This window comes from Mus caroli, chromosome 11 (assembly GCF_900094665.2).
Source record: "Mus caroli chromosome 11, CAROLI_EIJ_v1.1, whole genome shotgun sequence".
Taxonomy (NCBI): Eukaryota; Metazoa; Chordata; class Mammalia; order Rodentia; family Muridae; genus Mus; species Mus caroli.
The window spans coordinates 116,266,512-116,291,123 of record NC_034580.1 but is presented as its reverse complement, the minus strand read 5'-3'; the positions used below and the strand labels follow the sequence as shown (position 1 = coordinate 116,291,123).

Sequence of the window (24,612 nt, the reverse complement as noted above, 5' to 3'; positions counted from 1 at the left end):
TGGGTACTTTCTCTAGCTTCTCCATTGGGAGCCCTGTGATACATCCAATATCTGACTGTGAGCATCCACTCCTGTGTTTGCTAGGCCCCGTTGCTCAGTTTCAACCTGCTTTCTTGGCTCAACTTCTGGTGCCTCCAACCTACCGTGGCTGTTGCTTGAGAATAAGATTTAAGGTCAAGCATTGGAGAAACAGTGTCAAGTTGCTCAGGGCCATTTGTCTAGGCCCCATGGCAGGAGAGAAAAAACCAAGACTGGGCTTTTGTCAAGGATAAGAAAAGTGAGAGGGAAATGGTGACCAAAATCCCAACTGCCAAGGAGCCGGGAGGAAGGAGGGAGGGAGGGAGAGAGAGAGAGAGAGAGAAAGCGAGCTCAGATGACTAGGAAGCTTGAGGGAAGGCTGAAGAATCTAAATAGATGTGTATCACCGCCAGCAACAGGAGGCCGTAGATCGTGAAGTTACCAGGCTGGCTGGTTAGAGGAGCCAGTCGAAGCTGAGGTTGTACTCTTTGTTGTTGTTTAAAGATTTATTTATTTGTTCGTTCATTTATTTAATGTGCATCAGTGTTCTGCCTGCAGGTATGTCTGTATGAGGATATCAGAGCACCTGGAATTGGAGTTATAGACAGTGAACTGTTACGTAGCAGCTGGGAATTGAACCCAGGTCCCCTAGAAGAGTAGCCAGTACTCTTAAATCAATGAGCCTTTTCTCCAGCCCCAATATTGTGTCTTTGAAGCAGCTGTGATGCAAAGTAAAAGCAGCAGAGAGTGGCCGTATGCAAAATGGCCCTCAAAATCTCATTAGAGGGTTTTGTTTATACACTACTAGAAGTCGTATGAGAAGCGAGTGCGCACTGGTGGGACTAGAGAGCTGTGAAGAGCACTACTCACGTGAGGAGCACCACTCACAGGGGTGTCAGACACCAGAGACAGGCCAGCAAGGGAGGTCAGAGGTGGAGATGTGTGGACTTACGATCTATGCAGGATGTGCCAGGGCTGATAGAACAGCAGGCCACAGGATCCCCTGGACATAACCTTTAAGGAACATGCTCATTAGATAGCACCAGACTTTCCTGAGATAACATATGGGACATTTTTCCTAAAATAAAACCACACATCTGCTTACTAGAAAACCCGAAATATGAAATGTACAGGAAGTCTTCATACAGCTCCCATCACATGTTCCTTCCGTTCCTTTGCCCCGTGCACTCACAGCAACCGTAACCACAGCCAGCTGCCCTCCTAAACCCTCAGCAAGTAGTCATAACTTGACTCTTGCTTTCAGAGTTGGATGATGGTCCTTGTAAGGGCAGGCGGGCAATCGGAGCTGAGACTAGAAAGATGATGAGGTGAGCTAAGGCCAAGCAGAGTCACTTCTAGGGGGACGTATTTGCCTCCAGTGAGGCAGTCTTTTCAGTATGGTTGTTGGTGGACATGTCAGGCCACAGAAAGAGATGTGGAAGGTGGTTTGGGAATATTGCCATTAGAATCATTTAGAAGAGGAAGCTTAGCAGGCAAGTATCAGATTCAGGAGGTCTTAATGAGGGGGCCAGAGCAGAGGGGCGGGACACAGGACTGGTGCCAGTTACAAGCTGCACTGGATAGGTTGTGACAATACAGTTGAGGGAGAGGTCTCTGTTGTAGAAGGTCTATTCTTTGGTCCATTGTGGAGTTAGGGAGCTTAGTAGATGCTGCAGATAACACCAAACTTTCCATAATAATTCAGAGGCATTTAAGAGACCCAGTGAGGAGCAGGAACAAGCCAGCCTTTTGGCAAGCATGGGTTTTCTGGAATAGTGTACTGGGTCTATGTGGAAGGACGGGGAGGCCAGGCCAGGTGAGGTTCTCTGGAAGGAGTGATGGTGTAAGTGTGCTGACGAGTGGCTTGGGCTGTATCATTCCTTCACAGGGAGAAGAGAGAACACTGCTGACAGCCATGAGCTCCATTCTGAGGCTGGGTGCTGTGTACTCCACAGTGGAACCCACATGAGCAGTCCTCTTATGACACTGCTGACAGCCATGAGCTCCATTCTGAGGCTGGGTGCTGTGTACTCCACAGTGGAACCCACATGAGCAGTCCTCTTATGACTAGTTCCTCACGCACACTACTACTTAAATCTTGAGATGAAATTTTCAATTAAATGAGTCCTGTATTCTCCAAGACTTTCCTCACTGTTATATACACTGGCGTCACAGCAGCCTATCATTTCTCATGCTCTGGAGCAAGGACAGTGCCTGTGACGTGTAGTTGGGAGGGGCAGAGAGACCAGGACATGCAGAATCCAACCTGGCAGGTGCCTGAGAAACACCATGTGCTGCTTCTGTTGTCTCTGGCAGGCATCCTGCAGGTGTGCTGTGAGAGGAGCTCCCCGTCCCACAGCTCTTGTGCTCTGAGTGCCTCTCAGATCCATGCTGCTACTTACCTGTCCTACCAGTTGTCAATGGAGCAGCAGCAGCAGGCTAAGGGTTCATCCATCTGTCTAACACAGGGGGATACCAGCTGGTCAGGGAGTCACTCACCAAGCCAAACCTGTGTTGGCCAGGATAACAAGGACATCAGTATCTATGTTTCTATGGCACCATGGCACCAGTGCTTGCAGATGTGGACTGCAGTAGGCAGTGAGGCGTGGGGGACCATGACTTCTTACTCTCCTGTGTCTCTCTCGCTCAGGTGTGGATAGGTAAACTGCTGGCACTATGGCAGCTGTCAAACTTAGAATGAAGATGTCTTCCTTCCAGTGTGTTCTGCCTGACATTTGCTAAGGCCCATAAAAAGTAATTGCCTTTAAAATTGTGTTTAGGACTAGGGATTGGCTGGCAAGTGAAGGCGTAGGGGTGGGGTGTGCAGATACAAGTTACCCTGTTTTCCCCTAGGGAAAAAAGGGAGCTACAACACCTTTATTTTTGTGGTGAGCAGAAAAGGTACAGTTGGGTAGTTAAGTTTGAACGAGAATAGCACAAAGAAAGGGTGGGGGGTTTTAACAAGAAAATTCCCTGGAGGGGAAGATTAAAGTGAACAGGTGCTGGAAAAATGTTTCTGCATATTAGAGCTTAATTAGATTTGAAGATGAATTCCAGATGGGCTAATTATGTGTGAGTTGTTGCAGGTTATTTCTTGTAGGGGCAAGCATGTATTTTTGGAAATGGTGATTTAGTTTGATTGGGTTTGATTCCTGCCTCCTTCCCTGTCTCCATCAAGAAACTGTCTCTTCAGAAGCCCAAGACCCCCCTCAGTAGGCCCACATCTTTGGGACTACTGTCAGACATAGCAGAAGCACAGAACATGGAGACCATCCTGACCTTGTGATCACATGTGTAGGGAAAGACATGTGACCCTTTCCCAGATCAGGGGACGTCATGACAGGAAGCAGGCAGAGGCCTGGTGGGTATTGGCGAAGCGTGAGATCTCCTTGTTTGACATGGAGAAGGAACTAAGCTCACACTTGTCAAATAGGTGCTGCATGGGTTGATACAGGGTGTGTGTGTGTGTGTGTGTGTGTGTGTGCGCGTGTGTGTGTGCGTGCGCGTGCGTGCGCGTGGGAACTAATCTCACACTTGTCAAATAGGTGCTGCATGGGTTGATACAGGGTGTGTGTGTGTGTGCGCGTGCGCGTGTGTGTGTGTGTGTGCGCGTGTGTGTGTGTGTGTGTGCGCGCGTGTGTGTGTGCGCGTGTGTGTGTGCGTGTGCGTGTGTGCGTGTGTGTGTGCGTGCGTGCGCGTGCACTTGGGTCAGAAGAGGACAAGTCTTTGTTAAAATCTCTGACCTCTGTAGGAAACAGGACGAGTTTGGGGCCAGCTTAACTTGGGAACAGCTTGCAATGATTGTCTCAAAAGATAGCCTGGGTCTATGCTGTCCCTGAAAGGTGTGGATATGCTGGGAGGGGCCCTATGGCATACCTTGGGAATATATGGTTGGCAAACAGTTTAGGTCTAAGGGCTTCCATAAACAAACTTTTATATAAGGAACTATAATTAGAAATTATCGACATATGTATGTACAGCACAATGAGTGATGTTAAATGATGATTTAGATAGAAAATATAACTCCTTGTGGGATCTTTTAATAAAGAGCATCAGTTCTTAGGAATTTATTTCTAGAGCTCTGTTTGAACTCAGCATGTTTGACATAAATCACATCTAATTGTCATTTTATGATTAATGAACATATGTTGGCCATTTTTACCCATAATTAAACTTTATGTCTTGTGTATCTGACAAAGCAAAGCAAGTTTAGAATTTGACATATTGGTGTTGTGTGTGTGTGTATACACTTTTTTGTACATGTCTTTGTTTTGTTTATGTACTAAGTTTTTATAAAGTACAGTTGTCAGAGGTGTAAGAGTTTTTAAGAAAGAGGCTGAATGACTGTGGAAGAACTGCAGGCTGTTGCAGCCATCTGTGGTCAGGTTATGGTGGGGTGGGGGTGGGGATGCTTCCTGTGTTCTCCCTTGAGATGTCCTCCCAAGAACAATCAGGACAGGTTGTTCTCTAAGGTCAAGGCCATAATATAGAGTTCTAAAAAAACAATGCAGGGAAATAATTTCCAAAATATGTAGCCGGGCAGTGGTGGCACGTGCCTTTAATCCCAGTACTCGGGAGGCAGAGACAGGTGGATTTCTGAGTTCGAGGCCAGCCTGGTCTACAGAGTTGAGTTCCAGGACAGCCAAGGCTATACAGAGAAACTCTGTCTCAAGAAAAAAAATGTACATTTTGTTTGAAGACAGGTCTCTATATATTCCTGGACCTCACTAGTATAGTCCAAGCTGGCCTTGAACTCACTGAGATCTTCTTACCCGGTATACCAAGTGCTCCATTTAAAGGCATATGCCATCACACCTGCCCAAATCATAGTATTTTAAGAAAACTGGGCTTAGAGATGAACACCTGTAATTTCAGCCCTGGTAAGACAGAGATAGGTTGCCACAAGTTCAATGCCAACATGGTCCTCATAGAAAGTTCCTGGGATGCTGTTTTGAAAATAAATAAATAAATAATGTAGAAGCTGGTGTGAAAGCATACTGTGGCTTCACCTTCTCTCACAGACTGACTTGTGTTCGCTTGTTTCAGGACATAGACAAGTTTGGCAATGAGATCACCCAGCTGGCCCGTCCCCTGCCTGTGGAGTATCTCATCATAGATGTAAGTACTCCTTTGTATTCAAACTCACAGGTAGGCTGGTACCATAGTCCCCATGAAGGTCAGAACTCCTAGATGATAGATAGCCACTTGAGGAAGGAAGCCAGGGAGGCTTGAGTCATGTGCTGCCGCAAGGATTGTTTCTTGCAAGTCCCAAGTTTCCAGAAACTTTACAGTTTAAGCAACCTATGGATTCACTTTTCTCATGCTAAAGTATAAGCGAAAGACACCTACCTCCAGTTCCACCCTATGGCCTCTGGGAGGCAGTGAGTCCTGGGGCTGAGTCCCAAGCGTATCTATATATCTAGGCCTGGCTGGTAGCTGCCCACTCACTGCCCAGGAGGTACAAATGTTGCTCTGCCTGGCACAGCAGTAGTGCTCTTGGGGTCCAGTTCCTCAAGAGTCCTGAGACACAGCTGTAACTTAGTGTCTGTGAATAGGGAAGGCCAGCGTTGCTTCTGAACAAAGCTCTAGGAGGTAAGAAGAGCTGGCTCTACTGTATCTTCTCAGAATGTCACAGGAGTTTCACGGTCACAGAGACACATTCATACCGTTGGCCACAGGGCAGTGAGTACAGGATGAAGCCTGTGACTTCGTAGCAGCTGGAGTATGACTGCCTGCCGTGGTTCTGTCCAGAGGGTTGGCGGTGGCTCATTGTCTACGTCAGTGCTGTGCCAGAATATCTACTTAGGCTGCATTTGGACTTAGGATGGGTATGTGATTCAGGCAATAAAATAGCATTGCATTTGGAGCCGTGTGTTCCCCTGAGCCTAGTGCGCTGAAGCTCCATTTCAGTCGACAGTTCCTGAGAGCATCGTTATTACCTAGGCCATAAGGCATCTGTTACTCTCCTACCTGGGGTGTGATTGAGAAGAAAGCGGACTGATGGATGAGCCGGCGTGATTTAGAATGGGCTTCGTGAGCTTCCCAACCTTCACCTTAGCAGCTCCTTCCAGCAGCACTGGGCAGCCAGAGAACATTCTAACCTAGAGAACCACATTCTCTGTCTGTGAAAATGAGGTCTAGGAGAGCCTTAGATCAGGTGTCCAGAGAGTGCTGTTAGCTCTTTCTCTGGTACCAGAGATTGTGTAGATCAGGACTACGGCTGTCTGCCTCTCCCTCCCCCAAGCCCTCTTATTTTATTTTATTTTATTTATTTATTTATTATATGTAAGTACACTGTAGCTGTCCTCAGACACTCCAGAAGAAGGCATCAGATTTCGTTAGGGATGGTTGTGAGCCACCATGTGGTTGCTGGGATTTGAACTCGGGACCTTCTGAAGAGCAGTCGGTGCTCTTAACCACTGAGCTATCTCGCCAGCCCTCCAAGCCCACTTTTTAGGCAGGGTCATGCTGTATAGCCAGCCCTCACTGGCCTCTACCTCTTCAGGGCTTCAGTTAGAGATGTGAGCCACAGTGTCCAGCATATCTGCTGGGTTTTTGTTGGTGTTTTTGTTTGCTTATTTGTTGTTTGGGGGGACATTGTTGTTTTGTTTTTGAGACAGGATCTCAGCTATGTAGCCCTGGCTGTCCTCAAATTTATAGAGATCTGCCTGTTCCTGCCTCCTTAATTTTGGGATTAAAGGCATAAGTCACTTCACCCTGAATATCTGCTGCTCTTACATTGAGTTGAGAGTAGGATAGCTTTCTCACTGCAGTTTTTGCTGAGTCATCCCCAAGCCCAGGGTGGCTGTTCCTTCCCCACTATGAGAGTACAAATCCGGGGAAGTCTGAGCAAGGCTGGGCACTGGGTCAACTCAGTGATTCCCCTGGAGCCACCACAGGCTCTGCTGGTGCTGCTCCCAGGCCTCTTTCAAGGTTAAAGAGGGAATGCCTGCCCCTTAGAGGCTGAATGCAGAGCCTGCATGCATGACACCTGTCATTGCTGTCTTGAGTTTTCATTATACTGAGTAGCCCTCACACTGAGGCTCTCCTGCTTTGGCCTCGTGAGTGACTGTACTGCAGGTGTGAACCACAGTAACAATAATAATATAATATAATATAATATGTTCTGTAGTTACCCTGCTACTCCTGTTTGTGACTTCCCAGAAGAAGAGACCTGAGTACCCTAGGCTGTTGCTCACAGCGTGGTTATACTCCCTGTCTAGTGTCAAACATGGCTGGAGCTGTGCTGTCAGTGCCATACTCAGTGCCTGGTGGGAAGACACTCCAGGCATCTTTCTTACATGCCACAAGTCCGCACACTTGGCCTCGCGGCTGCAGATACTTTTTCTGTGAAGGGCCATGTATCTCTGATGCATCTGATGGTTCAGCTTGTCCTTATAGAGTGCTGACATTGGCAGAGCTGAATCCAGAAATAGCCTGCTGCCTTTGCTGATGTAGAAAACAGATCACAGCGACCAGAGCAACATTTTCATTCTTTTAGAAATCGCCCCACTGGAGCGCTACATCTATATCTGGAAGGGGTCTGACCTGATGCTACTAATGTCACGTGCAGAGAGAAGTGTGCCAGACAGAAGTGTTAGTAACTTGCACTTGGGTGCTCTTGTGGGGAAGAGGCCTTTGCCACAGGAATACAGCCTGTGTCTGTATTGATTCCTGCATGTTCACCAGTGGCCCTGAAGCTTGTATTGATTACAGGTTAGGTTTAAATGCCCTCTGCCGTTAGAGTCAAAGGAAAGATTTGCTCACTTTCCCTAGAGGCTTGACTTAGTTTCACTCACCTTGGAGGAAAACAACTGCCCTGCTTGCAAAACTGGGGGTCTTGTGGAGTGGTCTCTTGGAGATTCTAGAGGGCATGCATACTTCTCAGGTCCGTACTGGCTAACTCCACACTTGCCTCCAAGCACAGTGTGGAGAATTCGGTGCCTTTAGTCTGCCTCTTGCCTTTTGGTGTTCCATTCCTTTTTGCAGTACCCTGGTTTGACCAGATAAGCTGGTCATATACATCTGTAGTGTTGCAGTTAGGTGTCATGCAGCCGCTGAACAGCCAGGAGCTGCTCACATGTGAGCCCAGTAAGATGCACACATTTTTACTGGGTGGTAGTCACGCATACCTTTATTCCCTGCACTTGGGAGGCAGACAGGCACATCTGTGCGTTCAAGGCTAGCCTGATCTATAGAGTTGAGTTCCAGGACAGCCATGGCTACACAGAGAGACCCTGCCACAAACAAACAAACAGATACACGCACCAGTTTGTGTTGTTCTCAGGGTGTGAAAATCGTTATTTGAGGAAGACAGTCTCCTTCAGCACAGCTTATAGGCTCTGATTGGTGCCTAGCCTCTTGCACAGGCAGGAGTGTACATCCTGTTCAGGCACAGTGTAACAGTCTGCTTTGTTGTTGTTGTTGTTGTTGTTCTTTAGATCACAACCACCTTCCCCAAGGATCCAGTTTACACTTTTTCTATTTCTCAAAATCCGTTTCCTATCGAAAACCGGGATGTACTGGGTGAAACACAGGTAAGGTCATTGTCTTAGAGGCAAAATTTAAAGAAATTTCTAATTTTTATCTAGCATTGGTCTAATTTTTCCAAAGAGTGCCATTTCCACACTCCCTTGATTCTTTATCTGACAAGTCCCATTAGGCCCCATTCACTTAGATGCCCCTTTTTACTAGGCAATAGATAACTCTGCTTAAGTCCTCTGGAGCCCATGGGCCAGGCTTGTTATAAATCCATCCTCACTTGGCTTCCTGATCTTTCCAATATTATTGATCACTTTTGTTGTCTGCCAAGCTTCCTCTGGTTTGTATGTTAATGTCTCATACAGTAGCGATGCAGATGGTCTTGGTTCCTGTTGGTCTTCCCTACTCTGCTGTGTCTTGGGCTTGTAGGGTCCATCAAGCTTCTCTGGGTCCCGCGTGGCCTGGCACATGGTGCTGACAGGCTGGCTCTATTTTTAATATCTCCTACCCCAACCTTTGTGCTAGCGGCACATCTAACCAGACCTGAGTTTCCATGACTGCCCAGTACAAACAGTGTATGTACTTAATTGTTTTGGGGATTGCTTGGTACCGTATTTAAGGATATGATTGGCTGAGGAACAGCTGTAATACTTCTGGTGTGGTTCCTCACAGCCTGTCTGTCTAGAGCTGTTAGATGCTTGAGGGTGCGGGATGGTATGGTGCCAGTTACTTGGCAGACCTTTGGGATACCCACGGTGGTCCTCTCAGATGTGTCTGGTTGTTTAAAAGCTGCCCTACCAGGTGTAAGCCTTTAATTCAAGCACTCAGGAAACAGAGGCAGACATCTCTGGTTTCAAGGCCAGCCTGGTACAGACAGCCAGGGTAGGTAAGGGGTGACTCCTGTCTACCCAAGCAATGCCTTGAATGTGAACCCACTTACATACCTGGGTCAGTTGTGCCTAGGTCTCCCCTGGGCAGGAAAGTCACATTAGCCCCAGGCTCTCTGCACCTCTCCTGCAGTTCCTTGGTGGTTACTGAGACAGGATCGTGCATCTGCGTTGTTTACTATGTGTTTGTTTAATAAGAGGCAGCACTCTTTCTTGATTTAATGCTAAGGGTTTGTGATAAACTTTTTTTTTCCTTCCTTTTAACTCGTTCCTTAGGACTTCCATAGTTTGGCCACCTACTTGTCCCAGAATACCTCATCCGTGTTCTTGGATACCATTTCCGACTTCCATCTCCTGCTGTTTCTGGTCACCAATGAAGTCATGCCGCTGCAGGTATCAGCTCTGCTGCCCTTTTCTCTTTCCTCAGATCCTAAGGACAGGTGTGAAACTCGGTGTCAAGAGATAGCTACCCTATGCCCAACATGTGAGAATATACCCTGGGAACCCCAGAGCTGAGACTGTCCCTGTTGCATAGCCTCAGAGCCAATGTCTCTGCAGTTTCCTGACCTTATGACCTTCCACTCTCACCCTATGACCCAGCACTGTTAATGGCCTGAGCCCAGAAGGTTTGCCAGCTTCCAGGTCCTGCACACACCATTGTGCACTTGGCATTTTAGAGACACCATAAGGGAGAGTGGATGTGAATGGTTTGCAGATGGTAGGTGCTCTCTGAACAGAGCAGGGCAGCAGGTCCCACCAGGAAGCCTGTGTGCATGCCTTGGGCACTCACAGCTTGATCGTCAGTCCTGTTTGCATGGTCTTTTTTGCTTGAGATCCACAGAAATGCAAAGAAGATGGGAACAAGTCACCTGAACTTCATCACACTGACACCACCTCCTTCCTTAAGGGTGACTAGATAGAGCTGTCCTTCCCAAGATATTTCTTTTATTTGTTTGTTTATTATATGTAAGTACACTGTAGCTGCCTTCAGACACACAAGAAGAGGGTGTCAGATCTCATTACGGATGTTTGTGAGCCACCATGTGGTTACTGGGATTTGAACTCAGGACCTCTGGAAGAGCAGTCAGTGTTCTTACCCACTAAGCCATCTCTCCAGCCCCCAGGATATTTCTATCTAGCAGCTTGTAATTGTCCTTTTATCTTGCTGGGAGCACATACGTGTAGTATAGCACACCCAGCCAGCGTGGATGCCATGTCTGCCATGCAGTATGATGCTCTCTACATGAAGAACTCTGGTTTTTCTGGTTGTGTTCAGCCCTCTGGACTCAAGGTCAGCCCTGCCATCTGAGTACAAGGCATCTTGTATTTTGCAGTGACAGCTTCTGAGATTCTTTTTCAATTTCCTTTGAAAGATGTTAGTGATGTCAAAAGAAAAAAATAGTAAGAGTGTTTTACCCTCAATCAGAGAAGAATGCAACCCTCCTTGTGGCTTCTTGCAGGACAGTATCAGCCTGCTGCTGGAAGCCGTGAGGACCAGAAATGAGGAGCTAGCACAGACATGGAAAAAGTCTGAACAGTGGGCCACCATTGAGCAGCTATGCAGTAAGTGTTCTCTATTCCCTTCCACCAAGGGTCATAGTCAAAATGTAGGGCATGAGCTCTGTCGTTTAAACACTGGCCCTCTGGCCCAGGTGCCTCCTTGGAGTGCTTGGGCAAAGGGACAGACATGGGTGGCTGCTTTAGCTGGACTTACTAACAGTTTCCAAAAGAAGATGTAGGAATATACTGTCATTCTTCAAGGACATGGCAGCGAAAGCATGAGACACCACTGCATGCTCATCAGAGTGCTAAAATGAAAAAACCAAAACCAAACGAACCTGACAATATCAAGCACTGTGGAGAGCATGGGGCAGGTTGGACTTGAACTCTACTTGGGAGTGGGTGTGGTATTTGAACTGGGACGTAGCCGTCTCAATATTGAACCTTTACCAGGGTAAAGAAAGATACAAAGAAAGCTCCCAGAGTATGTGTGAAAGTGAATCTACACAGATGCTCACTACGGGGTGTGATGGTTCTCGCAGAAATACCTAGCAACAGGGAACAGACTTCAAGTGCAAGTAGGAAGGTGTTTGCTGACTGGAGCCAGAACACTTGATGTGCTGACAGTTTGGGTTTACACAGTAGGGGCTTTGAGCCACCCTGCCCTGCCATCTGGCTCTCAGGAGATGTCTTTTTCTGTGCAGGCATGACGTGTTCTCACTTTACCCTACAGGCACCGTTGGTGTGCAGCTCCCAGGCCTCCACGAGTTTGGTGCAGTCGGGGGCTCTGCACGTGCTGCTACCTCTGCCATGTGGGCCTGTCAGCACTGCACCTTCATGAACCAACCTGGCACAGGCCACTGCGAGATGTGCAGCCTCCCCCGGACCTAGGGCTCTGGGCCTCTGCTGCATGGGACTGGGCCAGCCCAGCCCTCTCTGAAGTCTGGAGCGCCACATGTTTCCTATAAGGCCTGAAGCCCACAGCCCTGAAACAGTGGGGCCAACTACCCTGGTATTCCAGATATACTGAAGCGTCTCAGTGCAGATCTTGAAGAGAAAGAACCCCAGCTGCTGTGCTGGGGTTGAACAGAACCTCCCAACTGGAAAGGCAGAACAGACCTGCCCAAGAGCACCCCACATGCCTCATTTGGTTAATAGCTCCCCACTGTACTGGAGGGACTGAACATGTCCAGCCAATCACCTGAAATTGGGGTGCACAGAGAGGGTGCTGGTGTCACCCAGTTATCTCTCCTTCCTCTATGATCTTTGTTTTCTGCCTTCCCACCTTCTCCCCCAGTGTTTGGATGGATGCTCCTGGCTGTCTCTGTTCCCTTGCTGTGGGGCTGTGTCCCTCCTTTGGGAGCATGTGTGGCTAGGGTGGCAGCCTTCGTCTGACATGCGGTATAGTAGGTCCCTGCCCTTTACTTGCCTGAAATCAGCAGTTATCAGTAATTCCCACCCAGGAAACTTTTATTTATTGTTTTTTAAAGATAAAACTGCACAGATGGGAGTGAGAGATTTACCTCTGCTCTTTCCTCCTTCAGTGCAGCCCCTCTTGGGTGGTTTATTGGGCAGGAGGCCGCCATCATTTCTCCTCTGAAGCAAACCTCAGTGCCTGAGACTTTCCTGCCACGCTGCAGACAGTGGCAGTTGGTAGCGTGGGTGGTTCATCAGAGCAGTAGTGGCTCTTGCCTGGCAGTCAGCCCCTTCAAGTCTGTGGACAGCCCTGGAGTTCTGTCCCCTCTCCTAGCACTGTACCTTTACCCAGTGAGTCCCTACACTGTGATCTTCTTGCACAGTGTGTGGCAGTTGAGAAAGCCTAGAAAAGGTGCCCATTTGACCACTGTGAGGCAAATAGAAACAGTCCCTGAGGGTCCTATGTGGCTGTGTTGTGACAGCCCTTACCCAGGTAAGAGACGGACGTCGTGATGCCTCGTTGCCTTAATGAGAGCTGAGTCAGCTGTCCTTCACCCTGGGAAAGGCCATGCCAGCTGTGGACTGCTGGGAGCCATGTGTGTCACTTTAGTAGAATGCACCAATGTTCCCTTCCGCATCTCTGGCCCTGTGGACAGAACACTTATTGCTAGGTTATCGTGTGGCAGGGCTGGCCAGCACTGTTGGGTCTCACCTGGCATGAGATCTGAAGCTAAAGCCCTGGGACTGTGGAGCCATTGGGCTTGGTTTGGTATTGACAGGGTCATCCTGAAGGGTTAGGAGTGGTAGAGAGCAAGGCAAGTGATCTCTCCAGCTACCTGCCAGCAGTAGAGAGAGAGAGAGAGCTGAGGGCTAGGGCTTCACCTTTCTGTTTTTTTTCTGGTCCCTGAGTCTGGCATTTCTGTGTCTGCGACTTAGCTATGTTTCTGATGCCAATCACACTAGCACCATTACATGCTGGGCAGGTGCTGGGCAGCACAGACGCTGGAGACCTGTTTGCCACTGCTTGTCCCCCATTCATCTTTGTCTACAAAGATAATTACGTTCTCATGTTCTGGCATCCACATAATTCTTGTTTTCTCTGACTTTTAGCTAAAGAAATTTTTGTGATTTCTCTGCTTATGGTTTTGAGTTACTCTTTGTTCAGTAATGCACTTTATTTTATTGTCCAAAGAGAGTCAAGCTAAAGCTACCAGCTTGGGGTGAGCCCTACAGAAGGTTCAGACCTGGGCAGCTCAGCTACCTCCTTCTACATGGAGGTGGCCCTGGTCCCACCTCTAATCCCTACTGTCATCAGGCACTACAGCCCAAAAAGAGGTGCCTGTGAGCACACCCACCCAAGTGAACCCAGTGGCTGCCATGGTCCTCTTCAGGCTCAGAGATGGGGTCTAGCCCTGGCCTTGCTCTGATCAGCCTGCTCCTGGGGCATGGGTGCTCCCGCTTCTGCTCTGCTTAGGCTCACAGGTATGCACTGGCTGGGTGTGGACGAGTATTTTTCTGACCCCAGCCCTGCAGTGGAACCTAATAAAAGCACCTGAAGCGATTGTCCTGCTCCAGTGCATTGTTCCTGTGCCCAGAACCACTGTCCACCGGTGTGGCATCGATGTGTTGCCTTGTAAGGACAGTCCTGAGTGTTAGAACCTGTTGTGCAGAAGATAAACTGACGATGCTTCCAACCCTGGAGGTGACTCCGATGCTGCAAAGAATTCATCTCATCTCCCACTTGTTTCCACTCAAGGTGTCTTCAGAGCAGCCTGGGGCTTGGGCTCAGATCTGTTTCAGAGACCACTCAGAAATGATAAAATAGGTCCAGGCTTTACCCTTGGGTTAAAGTTGGTTTTTTTTGTTTTTAACTTAATTTACAGCTGGGCATAGTGGTCTGTGCCTTTATTCCCAGTACTCTGGAGGCACAGACAGGCTACAACTATAAAGCCTAAGAAATAAATTATTTGGGGCTAGGGGGATCCAGTTCCAGACAGAGCTTTTTGGTTTGGTTTGTTTTCATAAGCGTTGCTGTTCTAGAACTAGCTTTGTAGACCAGCCTGGCCTTGAACTCAGATCCACCTGCCTCTTCCTCCTGAGTGCTGGGATTAAAGGTGTATGCCACCACACAGCTTTTATTTATTTAATCGTATGCTTTTGTACACATAAATACCTCAGTAAAAGATGTGGGAGCCCCTGGAGCTGTTGGGCGTTGTGAGCTTCCCTGTGTGGACGCTGGGAATCAGACGTGGGTCTTCTGCAAGTATAGTGTGAGCTCTTACAGGCTGAGCCGTCCTCCAGCCCCAGGATGTGGTTTTGACATCTACACTAGGATCATACTATGTTCTAAGTTCACAGCACATTTTGTACCTGGTTGTGACCCCACGCACCTTTGTAGAATTGTCCGCTATAATTTTCAGATGAGCGTTCTTTTAAGAATCAAGGTTGCCTGCGCTGGCTCCGAACTCAAGTATTCCTGCCTTCAGCCTCCCGAGTAGCTGCCACTTCAGAAGCATAGGCAGTAGTGTCTAGTTTCTGATGAGTGCTCTGAAAGAGTAGTGAGTATTTCATCTTGTACTTAGAGCCTCATTCCAGGGTAGGATTCTCAGCCTGCTCCCTCAGGGAGCCCCAAGTAGAGCTGTCATTGAAGAAAATGTGGTTTCCCTTAGACCCAGCTCATTAGGGTTTTCAGCATCCTCTGCTGCAGAATCACTTACATCCTGCCGCGTTCATGAGTGGAGCAAAGGCTCTTCTGGATGGCTGGGCTGAAGCACCTTTTTCCCTATCAAGGGACTGAATGGTGTGCTGAGCCACCCTACTCCTGAAACCCTGTGCTATATGGGTGGTGCTCTCAAGTGCTGTCACAAAACGGTGCCGGGGCAAGTGCTGCATACAGCCTTGCACCAGAGCAACCTCTGCTCAACAGGTAGGTGATCCGAGGCAAGGGCCCAGACGCGGGCCCCAGTGAACTTGCAGGACTGCATTATTTGGCCACCCTCCAGCTTTGTGCCTCCCATTGTAAACCGTGGCTCTTTGCTAAGCCAAGGTGTCTGCACTCCAGTCCTCCGGGGCGTTCTCGCCCTCTAGCGGACCGTAGAGCAGCCGTCCCCGCCCCTGCAGCAGGCTCCGGCCACGCCTCCGCAGCGGCCGCTTTACGGCGGAGGCCGCGCCGCGCCGTGGGCGGCCGTAAAGCCTGGAGGCGGCACCGCCCCTCCGGGCTGAGCTCTGGCCCGGCGCCCGCAGGATGGCGGGCGCTTCCTCGCGCGTGCAATACCTGTCGGACTTCTGCTGCCCGCTCGGAGGCCGAGCGGCGGGGAAGCCGTTTGTGCTGCGACATGAGGCGGAGGTCTTTCTGTCCACCGGTCGCGAGTTCGTCTATGTGTATGACCAGGAGGGCGGGCTGCTGACGGTGAGCGGCGGGAGGGAGGGAGGGCGGGCGCGCGACGCCGTTCCGAGGTGAGCCGGGGCCGCGTGTGCCCTCGCCTGACCTCGCTCTCCTGGCGCCCAGGCGGTGTACCAGTTTCCCGACCAGGTATGGCACCTGCAGCTCCTGGCCATCCGCAGGGCACTCTACGTCCTGTGTGCCCGGACTGGCATCTACTGCCTGTCGTTGGACTCGCTGGACAGGTGAGGGGGCGTGGCCCCACGCGGCCGGCCAGTGACAAGTCGGGTCCCCAGGGAGGCCTGCTTTCATGTCCTCCGAGCCGAGCCGTGCGCGGTTTGTCCCTGTAGTAGTCCCTTTGACGGCCACTGACAGCACACTGGGGTAGGAAGCAGAGGACTGCGGTCTAGGCCGCCCATTCCCGCTCTTGGAACCCTCCAGTACCTGTCCATATGCAGGCGTGGCAGTAGAGTGTCTGCTTCCGTGAAGTTCTTAGATGTTGAGGCTCAGGTAGTGAAGTCTGCAACCAGGAGCACCGCTGTCACTGCCCTCGGGTGCCTGGCAAGACGTCTTGGAAGTGGGTCTCAGAAGGCCATGTCTCTGGCAAGGAGTGAGTGGCAAAAGCTCGTTGTCCCTTGGCTTGTGCTGGAAGAATTCACCGTGCACAGCCCAGGCAGCCTTGGGAATAGTTCCCACGCTGCCGCGCTCTGTCTGCAGAACTATGTTTCTGGCTGATCCTGTGTCAAGCGTGTGTGTGTGTGTGTGTGTGTGTGTGTGTGTGTGTGTGGCCTGCTGAATGGCCTGTGATGTCTCCTGCCTAGCCTACTCAGAGCAAGTCAGGTTACTGCTGAGCACGGTGTGAGTCTACCCCACCCAATACTGACTACACTTCCATTGTTCCTGAAGGTCTGGGAGCCAGGCCTGTGAGGACAAAGAGGAAGCGGTTCCCCCCTACCCTGTGATCCATGTGGACCCGGATGCATGTGTCCTCCCTGACGCTGCCCTCTGTGCCTTCACCGTGCTGGATGATATGCTGGTCACCCTGGCACAGGGCCCCACCCAGTGGAAGATGCAGCTGTTTGAGCGTCCCTGTGCAGGGGAGGAGCCTCGGCCCGGAGGCCAGGTCGGTGAGGTGGAGTTGTCCACCTGCACCCCACCAGGTGGGGTGCCAGAGAAGCCTGCAGCCCCCCGCTTCCTGCCCGTGCTGTGCTGCGTGTTCCCACCAGACTCCAGGGCACCTCATGGTCACCCCCAGGGCTGTGGGTGCTTCATGCTGGAGGAGGCTCTCTTTGGTCTACTCTTTGGAGTCGATGCCACCCTCCTGCAGTCCCCTGTGATCCTCTGCGGTCTCCCTGATGGCCAGCTTTGTTGTGTGGTCCTGAAGGCCTTGGTTACTTCTGGGTTAGCCCCTGGTGACCCAAAGGTCCTGGTCAAGATCCTCCACCACCTAGAGGAGCCTGTGATCTTCATTGGGGCTTTGAGGGCAGAGCCACATGAGGAGGAAGCAGCAGGAGAGCTGCTGCCTGGCCAGCATGAGCACTCTGACTGCCTAGTAGCCCTTGGTCACCAGGGCCGGACACTGGCCATCAAGGCCAGCTGGAGTGAGTCAGGGAATCTGGTGCCGGAGCTGCGTGAGTATTGCCTCCCAGGGCCTGTGCTCTGTGCCGCCTGTGGCAGGGATGGCCACATGTACCACAGCACTCCCTCAGACCTCTGTGTGGTAGACTTGACTTGGAGAGACAGTCCTTGGAACCCTGAGAAGCCAGACGGGGCCATAGGAGGTCTACCCTCTGAGCTGTGCCCAGCCAGCTTGAACATCTGCAGCGCCCTGGCTCTGTGTGTGACAGCAAGGGCACCTACAGGTATGAGCTGCCATTCGTCGTCATAGAGGCGCAGGACAGGCTCCTCCCTGACGGTCTCTTCCCTCAGCTGTCCTTCCTCCTTGCCTTTTTGTTTGGTGAGACTTTTGCTAATTCAGCAGGTATGGGCCTTCCTCATCAGGCTCATCACAGACCAGAAGTTCACTCACTCCTGTCTTGGGGTCAAGGACCTTTGTATGTGTGTCCTCTCTGGAACACGGCTGTGGCCCCTCAGTTGGGTGGGCGCCACAAGCATACGGCTTGTGGGGTTGGTTTAAGCATCTCCCACAGCAGCTTTCAAATTGGGTCAGGCCAAACCTCCACGTGTCCTCTGAGAGCTCAAGGAGCCTGCTTTAGCTGCTGTGTGGCCTGTTTATGAGCCATTCAGAGGGTGTCTTGAAGTTCTCTAAGGAAGCCTTAGCTAGGTTTGCCTGACTCTGGCATGAGAGGAAGACATCTCTCCCCTCCCCCAGTGTCTTCCCATTAAGATCAGCTAAGAGTATTAAAGCCTGCTCCAGAAAACATTTAACAGGAGAAGGAAAAAAAAACAAAAAAACAAAAAACGCTTAGAAGGAAAGACCCAAACCACTTCCGGTGAGGGGGCGTAGCCTAAGACCAGGATACCTATGAACTGACTTCCAGCTACTAACCTGCCCACTTCAGGGTCCATGTTAAGAGCTGTGTTGGGGGATGAGGAAGCGAGCAGACCCTTGGCAGGGGCAGGGCAGGAGGACATGGTAGAGACGTTAGAAATTGAGGCGAGCAGAACTCAGCTTCTAGGGCACTTTTCTTTGGAAGGCTCAGCAGCCTTGCTCTGTGTGGCCTGTTGAAGGCTGTGACACATTTGAATAATTGGGCACCATACAGTGTCCTCCTCTAGCCTCTCTTTGTCCTATCTGTGTGGACCAGTTGCCACCATGGCATCACATCTGTGGTACATTATCTTGTGTAGGCACTTCAAAATGTGTATAGAGATCAGTGGTCCTCATCTGTGCAGCTCCCCGGTGTGGGCTTCCCAGGTGTCCCCTCATTGCCTTCCTTGGGCACTGCCTGGGTCCTCTGCCAACCCTTTTTCTGGAGCCCAGAGTGAACAGCACTGAGTGTCTGGCAGCTGCTCCAGATTTATGACCTGACCGGCCCTGCGTGTGTCCGTCATCAGGTAGCACCGAGCTCCTGGCCCTGTCTTCTAAAGGACGCCTGATCACCTGCAGTCTGGACTTGAACTCTGAGGCGCCTGTGCCTGCCAAAATGGCCATGGCAAATGCAGGCCAGAAAATTAAGGAGCTGCTCTTGGACATCGGTGATGTCTCTGAGAGGTGAGCTGCAGTGCTAGTCCCTCGTGTTCCTCCTGACTTTGGGTTTTATGGCCTTGTGACTTGAGGATATTCCCACAAAGCCTAACACCTACTGTCACTCTGGAGCGGAGTGTTGCAAAAGGAAAAGAGGCCCGATTGGGACATGTGAGGTGACCTATGGGGCTAGCCCATCCCTAGGAGTCAAGGGCCAGTTCAGCGCCTCCATCCTTCCCTGCCTTGTATAGCCAAGAGTGAGGATCAGGTCAAAGGATTTCACAGTCAGGGCAGGCAGAGAAAGATGTTCTCCTTCGGCCTGGGAGCTGCTTGCATCCTCAGAGAGCTGGTACTTGGACCATGATCTGGTCCCTTCCCCCCAGGGAGTCTGCAGCCATGGCTCCTTCCCTCGGCTGTGAGCTCCTTCTCCTGGGTGCCATTGACTGTCCTTTGCAGGGTGTCCTTTCTGAAGAAAGCTGTTGACCAACGCAACAAGGCCATCACAAGTCTCAACGAGGCCATGAACGTGAGCTGTGCCCTGCTGTCCCATCCGGAGGGTGATCGGCCCATCGCGTGCACCATCACCACCTCCTGGAGCCGCCTGGAGCTGCGAGACATGCTGATGGCCACCTGCACACTAGAGAACAGCAGCAGCTTCAGCCTGGACCAGGGCTGGACCTTGTGTATTCAGGTGCTGACTAGTTCCTCTGCCTTAGACCTGGATGGGACCGGTTCAGCTTTCACCTACACCATTCCAGTGGACAGACTGGGCCCAGGCAGCCGGAGGGAAGTGACGTTGCCCTTGGGCCCTAGTGAGAGTGGTGTGCTCGACCTGCCTGTGACCATGTCCTGCTGGCTCTTCTACAGCCTCAGGGAGGTGGTGGGTGCAGCCCTGGCCCCCTCAGACCCTCTAGAGGCCCCCTACCTGGAGCAGCTCCCTCTCAGCCTTCCTAAGCAAGAGGGCGTCTGCCTGCCCCTGTGCAAGCGCACAGTGGACATGCTGCAGTGCCTGCGCTTCGCCGGCACAGCCGCGCACCCTGCACAGGCCCCCTGTATGCCTGGCCCTGCCTGTGATCCTGTGGAAACTTTCCTGAAGACCTGCCAAGCCCCTGGCAGCGAGCCTACTGGCGCTGCCTCCCTACGGGCCAAGTACCTGCCTCCATCCACAGCCTCAATCAGGGTGTCTGCGGGCCTTCTCAGAGCTGCCCTGGAAGACAGTCACTCAGGTTGGTGGCACGGCTGGCCTCACTTTGGCTTCAGGGCCCTACAGCCTGTAGAAGTAGGGGTCCCTTTCTCTTCCCGTGGCTTCTGTGAGTCCCACTGCACCCAGACCACTGTTGGATCTTGTGTTGGGTTGCCCTGTCTCCATCCTCTGTGTGTTTCTTAAAAACTGAGATGTCACAGCCTAGGCAGAGGTACATGTCACCAGAGAGCAGCTTGGTGAGTTCTCACACACAGTGCACCATGGAGTCTCCAGACCAAAAGCTGTTCTGTCTGGGCCTGGCTTTTGCTTTCACTGTGTGAAGAGTCATTTGTATTGTTTGGGCTGCATCTGTGGCAGAAGTGTCCTTGTCATCAGTACCTCTGTCCTGGAGAGAGCTGCAGCAGTCTTGCGCAGCATTTCTTGTGTGTGCACCATAGTGCAGCTGGGACTGCACTGCCGTGTGGCTCATAGGATTACCTGAATCCCTGGTCCACGAGTTCCTGACAGTCCCTATTCCTCCCTGCCTCTTGTGTAACTTGCCTAGCTTCCTACTTGTACAAGGGCTGTGAGCATTTGAGACACTTAGGTGGCACTGGAAAAGGATCCTTTGGCGGAAGCCGCACAGGTGTCTCAGCTCCAGCAGGTGCCTCTCTCTTGCAGGTTTCCACCTGTGCAGTGCCACCCTGCGGTGGCTCCTTGCCGAGAACGCTGCTGTGGATGTTGTGCGGGCCCAGACACTGTCTTCCATCCAGGGAATAGCCCCAGATGGAACTGATGTCAACCTCACCGTCCATGAGGCAAGCAGGGACCACTTGTCTGTTCTTGGGGAGACTGACGTCAGGGCTCATGGTCCTCAGTGAAGAGTTACTTTAACTGGCCTGTCAGTCTCGTTGAGATTGTGTCCCTGGGAGAAGCAGCCCTGTCTAACTCTGTCCGTCATGGGTTCCCATTCTTGTGCACTGCTAGGGTCGCAGTGGACAGTGAATGAAGAAACATCCCAAGCTGGTAACAGGTCACTGTTGGACCACCAAAGGGCGGTGTGCCCCGTCAAGTGAGACAGCCCATCCCTCGCACACGCACACACCAGAGCTTTACATTTGCCTGTCAGAGACTCTAGGAGACTAGCCCTGTCTGCCAAGAGCTGTGGGCCTCTACCCCAGAGCGCAGGCTGTGTCCTCCAAACTCCTTAGCCCCACTGTCCACTATACTTCCCCTTCAAGCCAGGCTGTAGCCAGCTTCTAACCCAGACACCTTCCTAGGCCAAGTATAGGAACTGGCAGTAGTTAGCGGTTGGTGGACAGCCTCTGTGTTCGCAGCCACACGGAGAAACCCTTGGTTGCCCAGGCCTTTCTACAGGCCCCACGTTCTGGTTCTTATGTTGCTGTGGAGAGAAAGCCATGGCTACCCAGCCTGTAGTTAGCACAGGAAGGACCTCCCAGAAGGGGCTGAGATGCCCACAGACGGGCTTGTCAGCTCCTTGTGTGAGGACCTCCCTTCCTGTCATGGAGCCAAGTATAGCTTGATGTGGCTCGGAATGAGGTGGGTCCTACAGGATCGGCTTGTCATCCTGATACTGTTGTCCCCTGCAGGTGGGTTTCTCTCCATTGTTTGTACGGTCTGCTCACCTTTACAGTGTAAAGAACAGCCCAGACCGGCTGTTCAAGGCTACTCAAGGCCTCTGTGTTGCAGGTAGCTGTGACTGATTTGAGCCCTGCAGGCCCCATCCAGGCTGTGGAGATCCAAGTGGAGAGCTCCTCTCTGGCCAACATGTGTAGGGCGCACCATGCCATCATCAGACGAATACAGGTACCTCAGCCACAGGGGTGGGGGCTCTGAAGGCAGTAAGCCCCTATCTGGGTTTCCGCTGCGGACCCACACAGCTGTGGGCAACAGGATATGATGCCCCGTGAGCCCTCCCAGCAAACAAGATGCCCCTCCAGATGTCCTGTCAGCCCCTGTGACACGTTCAGAAATGTCTGAGTCCATATGTCTGATAAGTTTGTAGTCCTTGTGTCCCTCCCATCTGGGTCTGAGCCCTGGGAATGGATTTTAGACCAGTGTCCCTGAGCTATGAAGAGGGAACAGCCAAGGAGGCCACTATCATGGAGAAGTTACATGAGCGCTGTGTCTCTGGCCTACTCAGATGAAGAGCTTCCAAGTCTGGGTCGCTCCACGCCCCGGGTCTCCCCTAGTGCCTCAGGTGGCTGTCCAGATCAGCTATCACCTGCTTGTGACTGGTGTGGCCCAGCCCCAAGGCAAGGTCTGCAGCTGGTTCTTGGCTATAACACCCCCCCACACCTCAGCTTGGAACTTGACCCCTAAGATTCGGGAGCCGACAGCTGACAGCTCAGTGAATGGGAGACCAGGTTGGAGGTGCTAGTGGTTTTAAAGCTGGAAGGCCAGCCCTTGTGTTCTCTCCTGGCACATGACTCCCAGTTGTGAAGATCACTCCATGAAGTGAGTGACAGGCTTCGTGCATGCGTCCAGGAGTTCAGTCTCCAAGGTGTGGAATAGCAGGGGAGTCGTCAAAGCAGTGGTGTCTCCGGGGACTAGTCGCCTCTTGCTCAAATTTACCATTATAAGGACGTAGCCTTATAATGGTGGTGGCGCACGCCTTTAATCCCAGCACTTGGGAGGTAGAGGCACACAGATCTCTGTGAGTTCGAGGACAGCCAGAGTTACACAGAGAAACCTGCCTCAAACAAATACACACAAAGGCTCTTTGATCAACCCTAGTGGTATATCCCCCAAATACTAGATTGTGTTAGGTTGTGTCAGGAGAATCAGGAATTCAAGGCCAGCCTGCTACATAGCAAGCTTGGGAATTCCTGCTGCTCTGAGGAAAGTCCTGGTGAACGGGTGGGAAACACTAGTGGGTGAATGAGTGGGCTCTCCACAGGACTCAGGGTCAGCTGAGCAGAAAGCCAGGAAACAGATAAGAAGGGGTCACTCCACTCTGAGGAGCAGGAGGACCTTACCCTCTAGCCTCGGTCACCTATTCTGGACAATGGGAAGCACTCTCTGCGCTCTCTCTCGCTCTCTCTCTCTCTCTCATTCTGGACAATGGGAAGCACTCTCTCTCTCTCTCTCTCTCCTCTCTCTCTCTCTCTCTCTCTCTCACACACACACACACACACTCACACACTCACAAAAACCCTTATGTCCTCCAGACAATGGTCACAGAGCAAGCAGCCCTAGGCTCCAGCCCACCTGACCTCCGCATGCAGTATCTACAGCAGATCCATGCCAACCACCAGGTAAGCCCCAGTGCCTGGGTTTGAGGAGTGTCCCCAGATGGCATGGAAGGAAGACAGCACTCAGAAGGGACCAGCCGTGGGGGCTGCACTCTCTGCATGGGATCAGAATGTATAGGGCCGTATCCCTTTCCCCTTTGCCCGGCCATACCGGTGTGGCCGTGTGTTACATAATTAAGGTTGTGTGGCCCGTTGCTCCTCTTTGGACTGCCCACTACCTTCCAAGTATAAGCTGTCCCCGGGGGGGGGGGGGACACAGGCCTGAGCTTGCCGCCCACCCACCCGCAGGAACTGCTCCGTGAGGTGCAAGCACTGCGCGACCAGCTGTGCACAGAGGATGAGCTGAGCTCCTGCTCCACAGCCCAGAAGCTCCTGCACATTTACAAGCAGCTGCGCAACCCTAGCCTTGTCCTGTTGTGACCAGGTAGGTAGGCCCTGGCCCGCTCGCTCTCCACACTTCCTCCAGGATGCTGACCCTGGTGCTTTACCTAGATTGGACAAGGCTACCCTTTGGTTCCCTAGTTCAGGCAGCTACACCTCTTGAATAGTCAGGAAGGCAGAGAAAAGGGGGTGGGGGTGACATAGCTTCAGGCATGTCTGAACCTAACAGGCTTTAGTGCCTCATGCCTTCCTCCTTCCCGACAGCTGCTGGCCGGCTCCACGTCACTGCGGGACACACTTGGGGCTTGCCTGGCAGCAGCCCTCAACTGGAACCTCTGCACCCTGATGGGAAATACCGTCACCCAAGAACTCAGGCCATGGAGACACAGGGTTTCTGGGGCTCAGACTTCCAAGTTTGCTGACCCCAGCACACCCCAGGAGTGCTGGCTGCCTCTCTGGGGCCACCAGGGGGCAGAGTGCTCACTGCAACCAAAGCACAAAGACCATGGGAGGGCTCCCGGCGACACCTGCCGGGCACGGGCTGCCCCCAGCACTGTGCTGCTCTCTGGTCCCTGTCCCAGCCTCCTCCTTCAGCTGGGCCCTGCCCTGCTGCTGGTGCTGTCGTTGCTGTGGGAGGGGAGCGTGTCTGCAGAGCTCTGTGCCTGCTCCTGTTGTCTGTCTGTGAGGTGCTGTGCTGACAAGCTGCCTTTTGTGAAGTTCCAGGTATCCACTGAAGTCCACTCAGTTCTACCCTCCGCCTCTGTGTTGTGCTCTGTGCTCTGTTGAGCTCTGTGCAGTTGGGTGGGCAACCCTTCCCAGCTTCTCCTTGCCCTTTGGCCAAAGGACACTCCTCAGGGCCCACATACCCTCCACCAAGGCTCATGTGGCCATTTGGGGCCAAAGATCTGCCCTTCAAGGTCTGGCCAGACTGAGGCTACTGG

The 24,612-nt window shown here is 51.8% G+C and overlaps 2 protein-coding genes across 2 annotated transcripts in view; both read left to right on the top strand.

The window, feature by feature from the left end:
- The window catches only part of Nploc4 (NPL4 homolog, ubiquitin recognition factor), a 57,697-nt gene extending 43,833 nt beyond the window's left edge, over positions 1 to 13,864 (top strand). Inside the window, exons 13-17 of the mRNA XM_021176269.2 lie at positions 5,065 to 5,136; positions 8,460 to 8,555; positions 9,663 to 9,779; positions 10,847 to 10,949; positions 11,620 to 13,864. Coding sequence (XP_021031928.1) covers positions 5,065 to 5,136; positions 8,460 to 8,555; positions 9,663 to 9,779; positions 10,847 to 10,949; positions 11,620 to 11,777 — 546 coding nt within the window. The 3' untranslated portion in view covers positions 11,778 to 13,864. The remainder of the gene's footprint in view (positions 1 to 5,064; positions 5,137 to 8,459; positions 8,556 to 9,662; positions 9,780 to 10,846; positions 10,950 to 11,619) is intronic.
- A 1,559-nt stretch (positions 13,865 to 15,423) lies between these two features.
- On the top strand, positions 15,424 to 24,421 carry Faap100 (FA core complex associated protein 100). Its single transcript, XM_021176375.2, has 10 exons — positions 15,424 to 15,711; positions 15,811 to 15,929; positions 16,591 to 17,546; positions 18,703 to 18,859; positions 19,289 to 20,058; positions 20,697 to 20,833; positions 21,726 to 21,842; positions 23,207 to 23,293; positions 23,579 to 23,714; positions 23,936 to 24,421. The coding sequence occupies exons 1-9, from the start codon at positions 15,547 to 15,549 to the stop codon at positions 23,708 to 23,710; spliced, it is 2,640 nt and encodes an 879-aa protein (XP_021032034.1). The 5' UTR covers positions 15,424 to 15,546; the 3' UTR covers positions 23,711 to 23,714; positions 23,936 to 24,421.
- Positions 24,422 to 24,612: the final 191 nt, after the last annotated feature.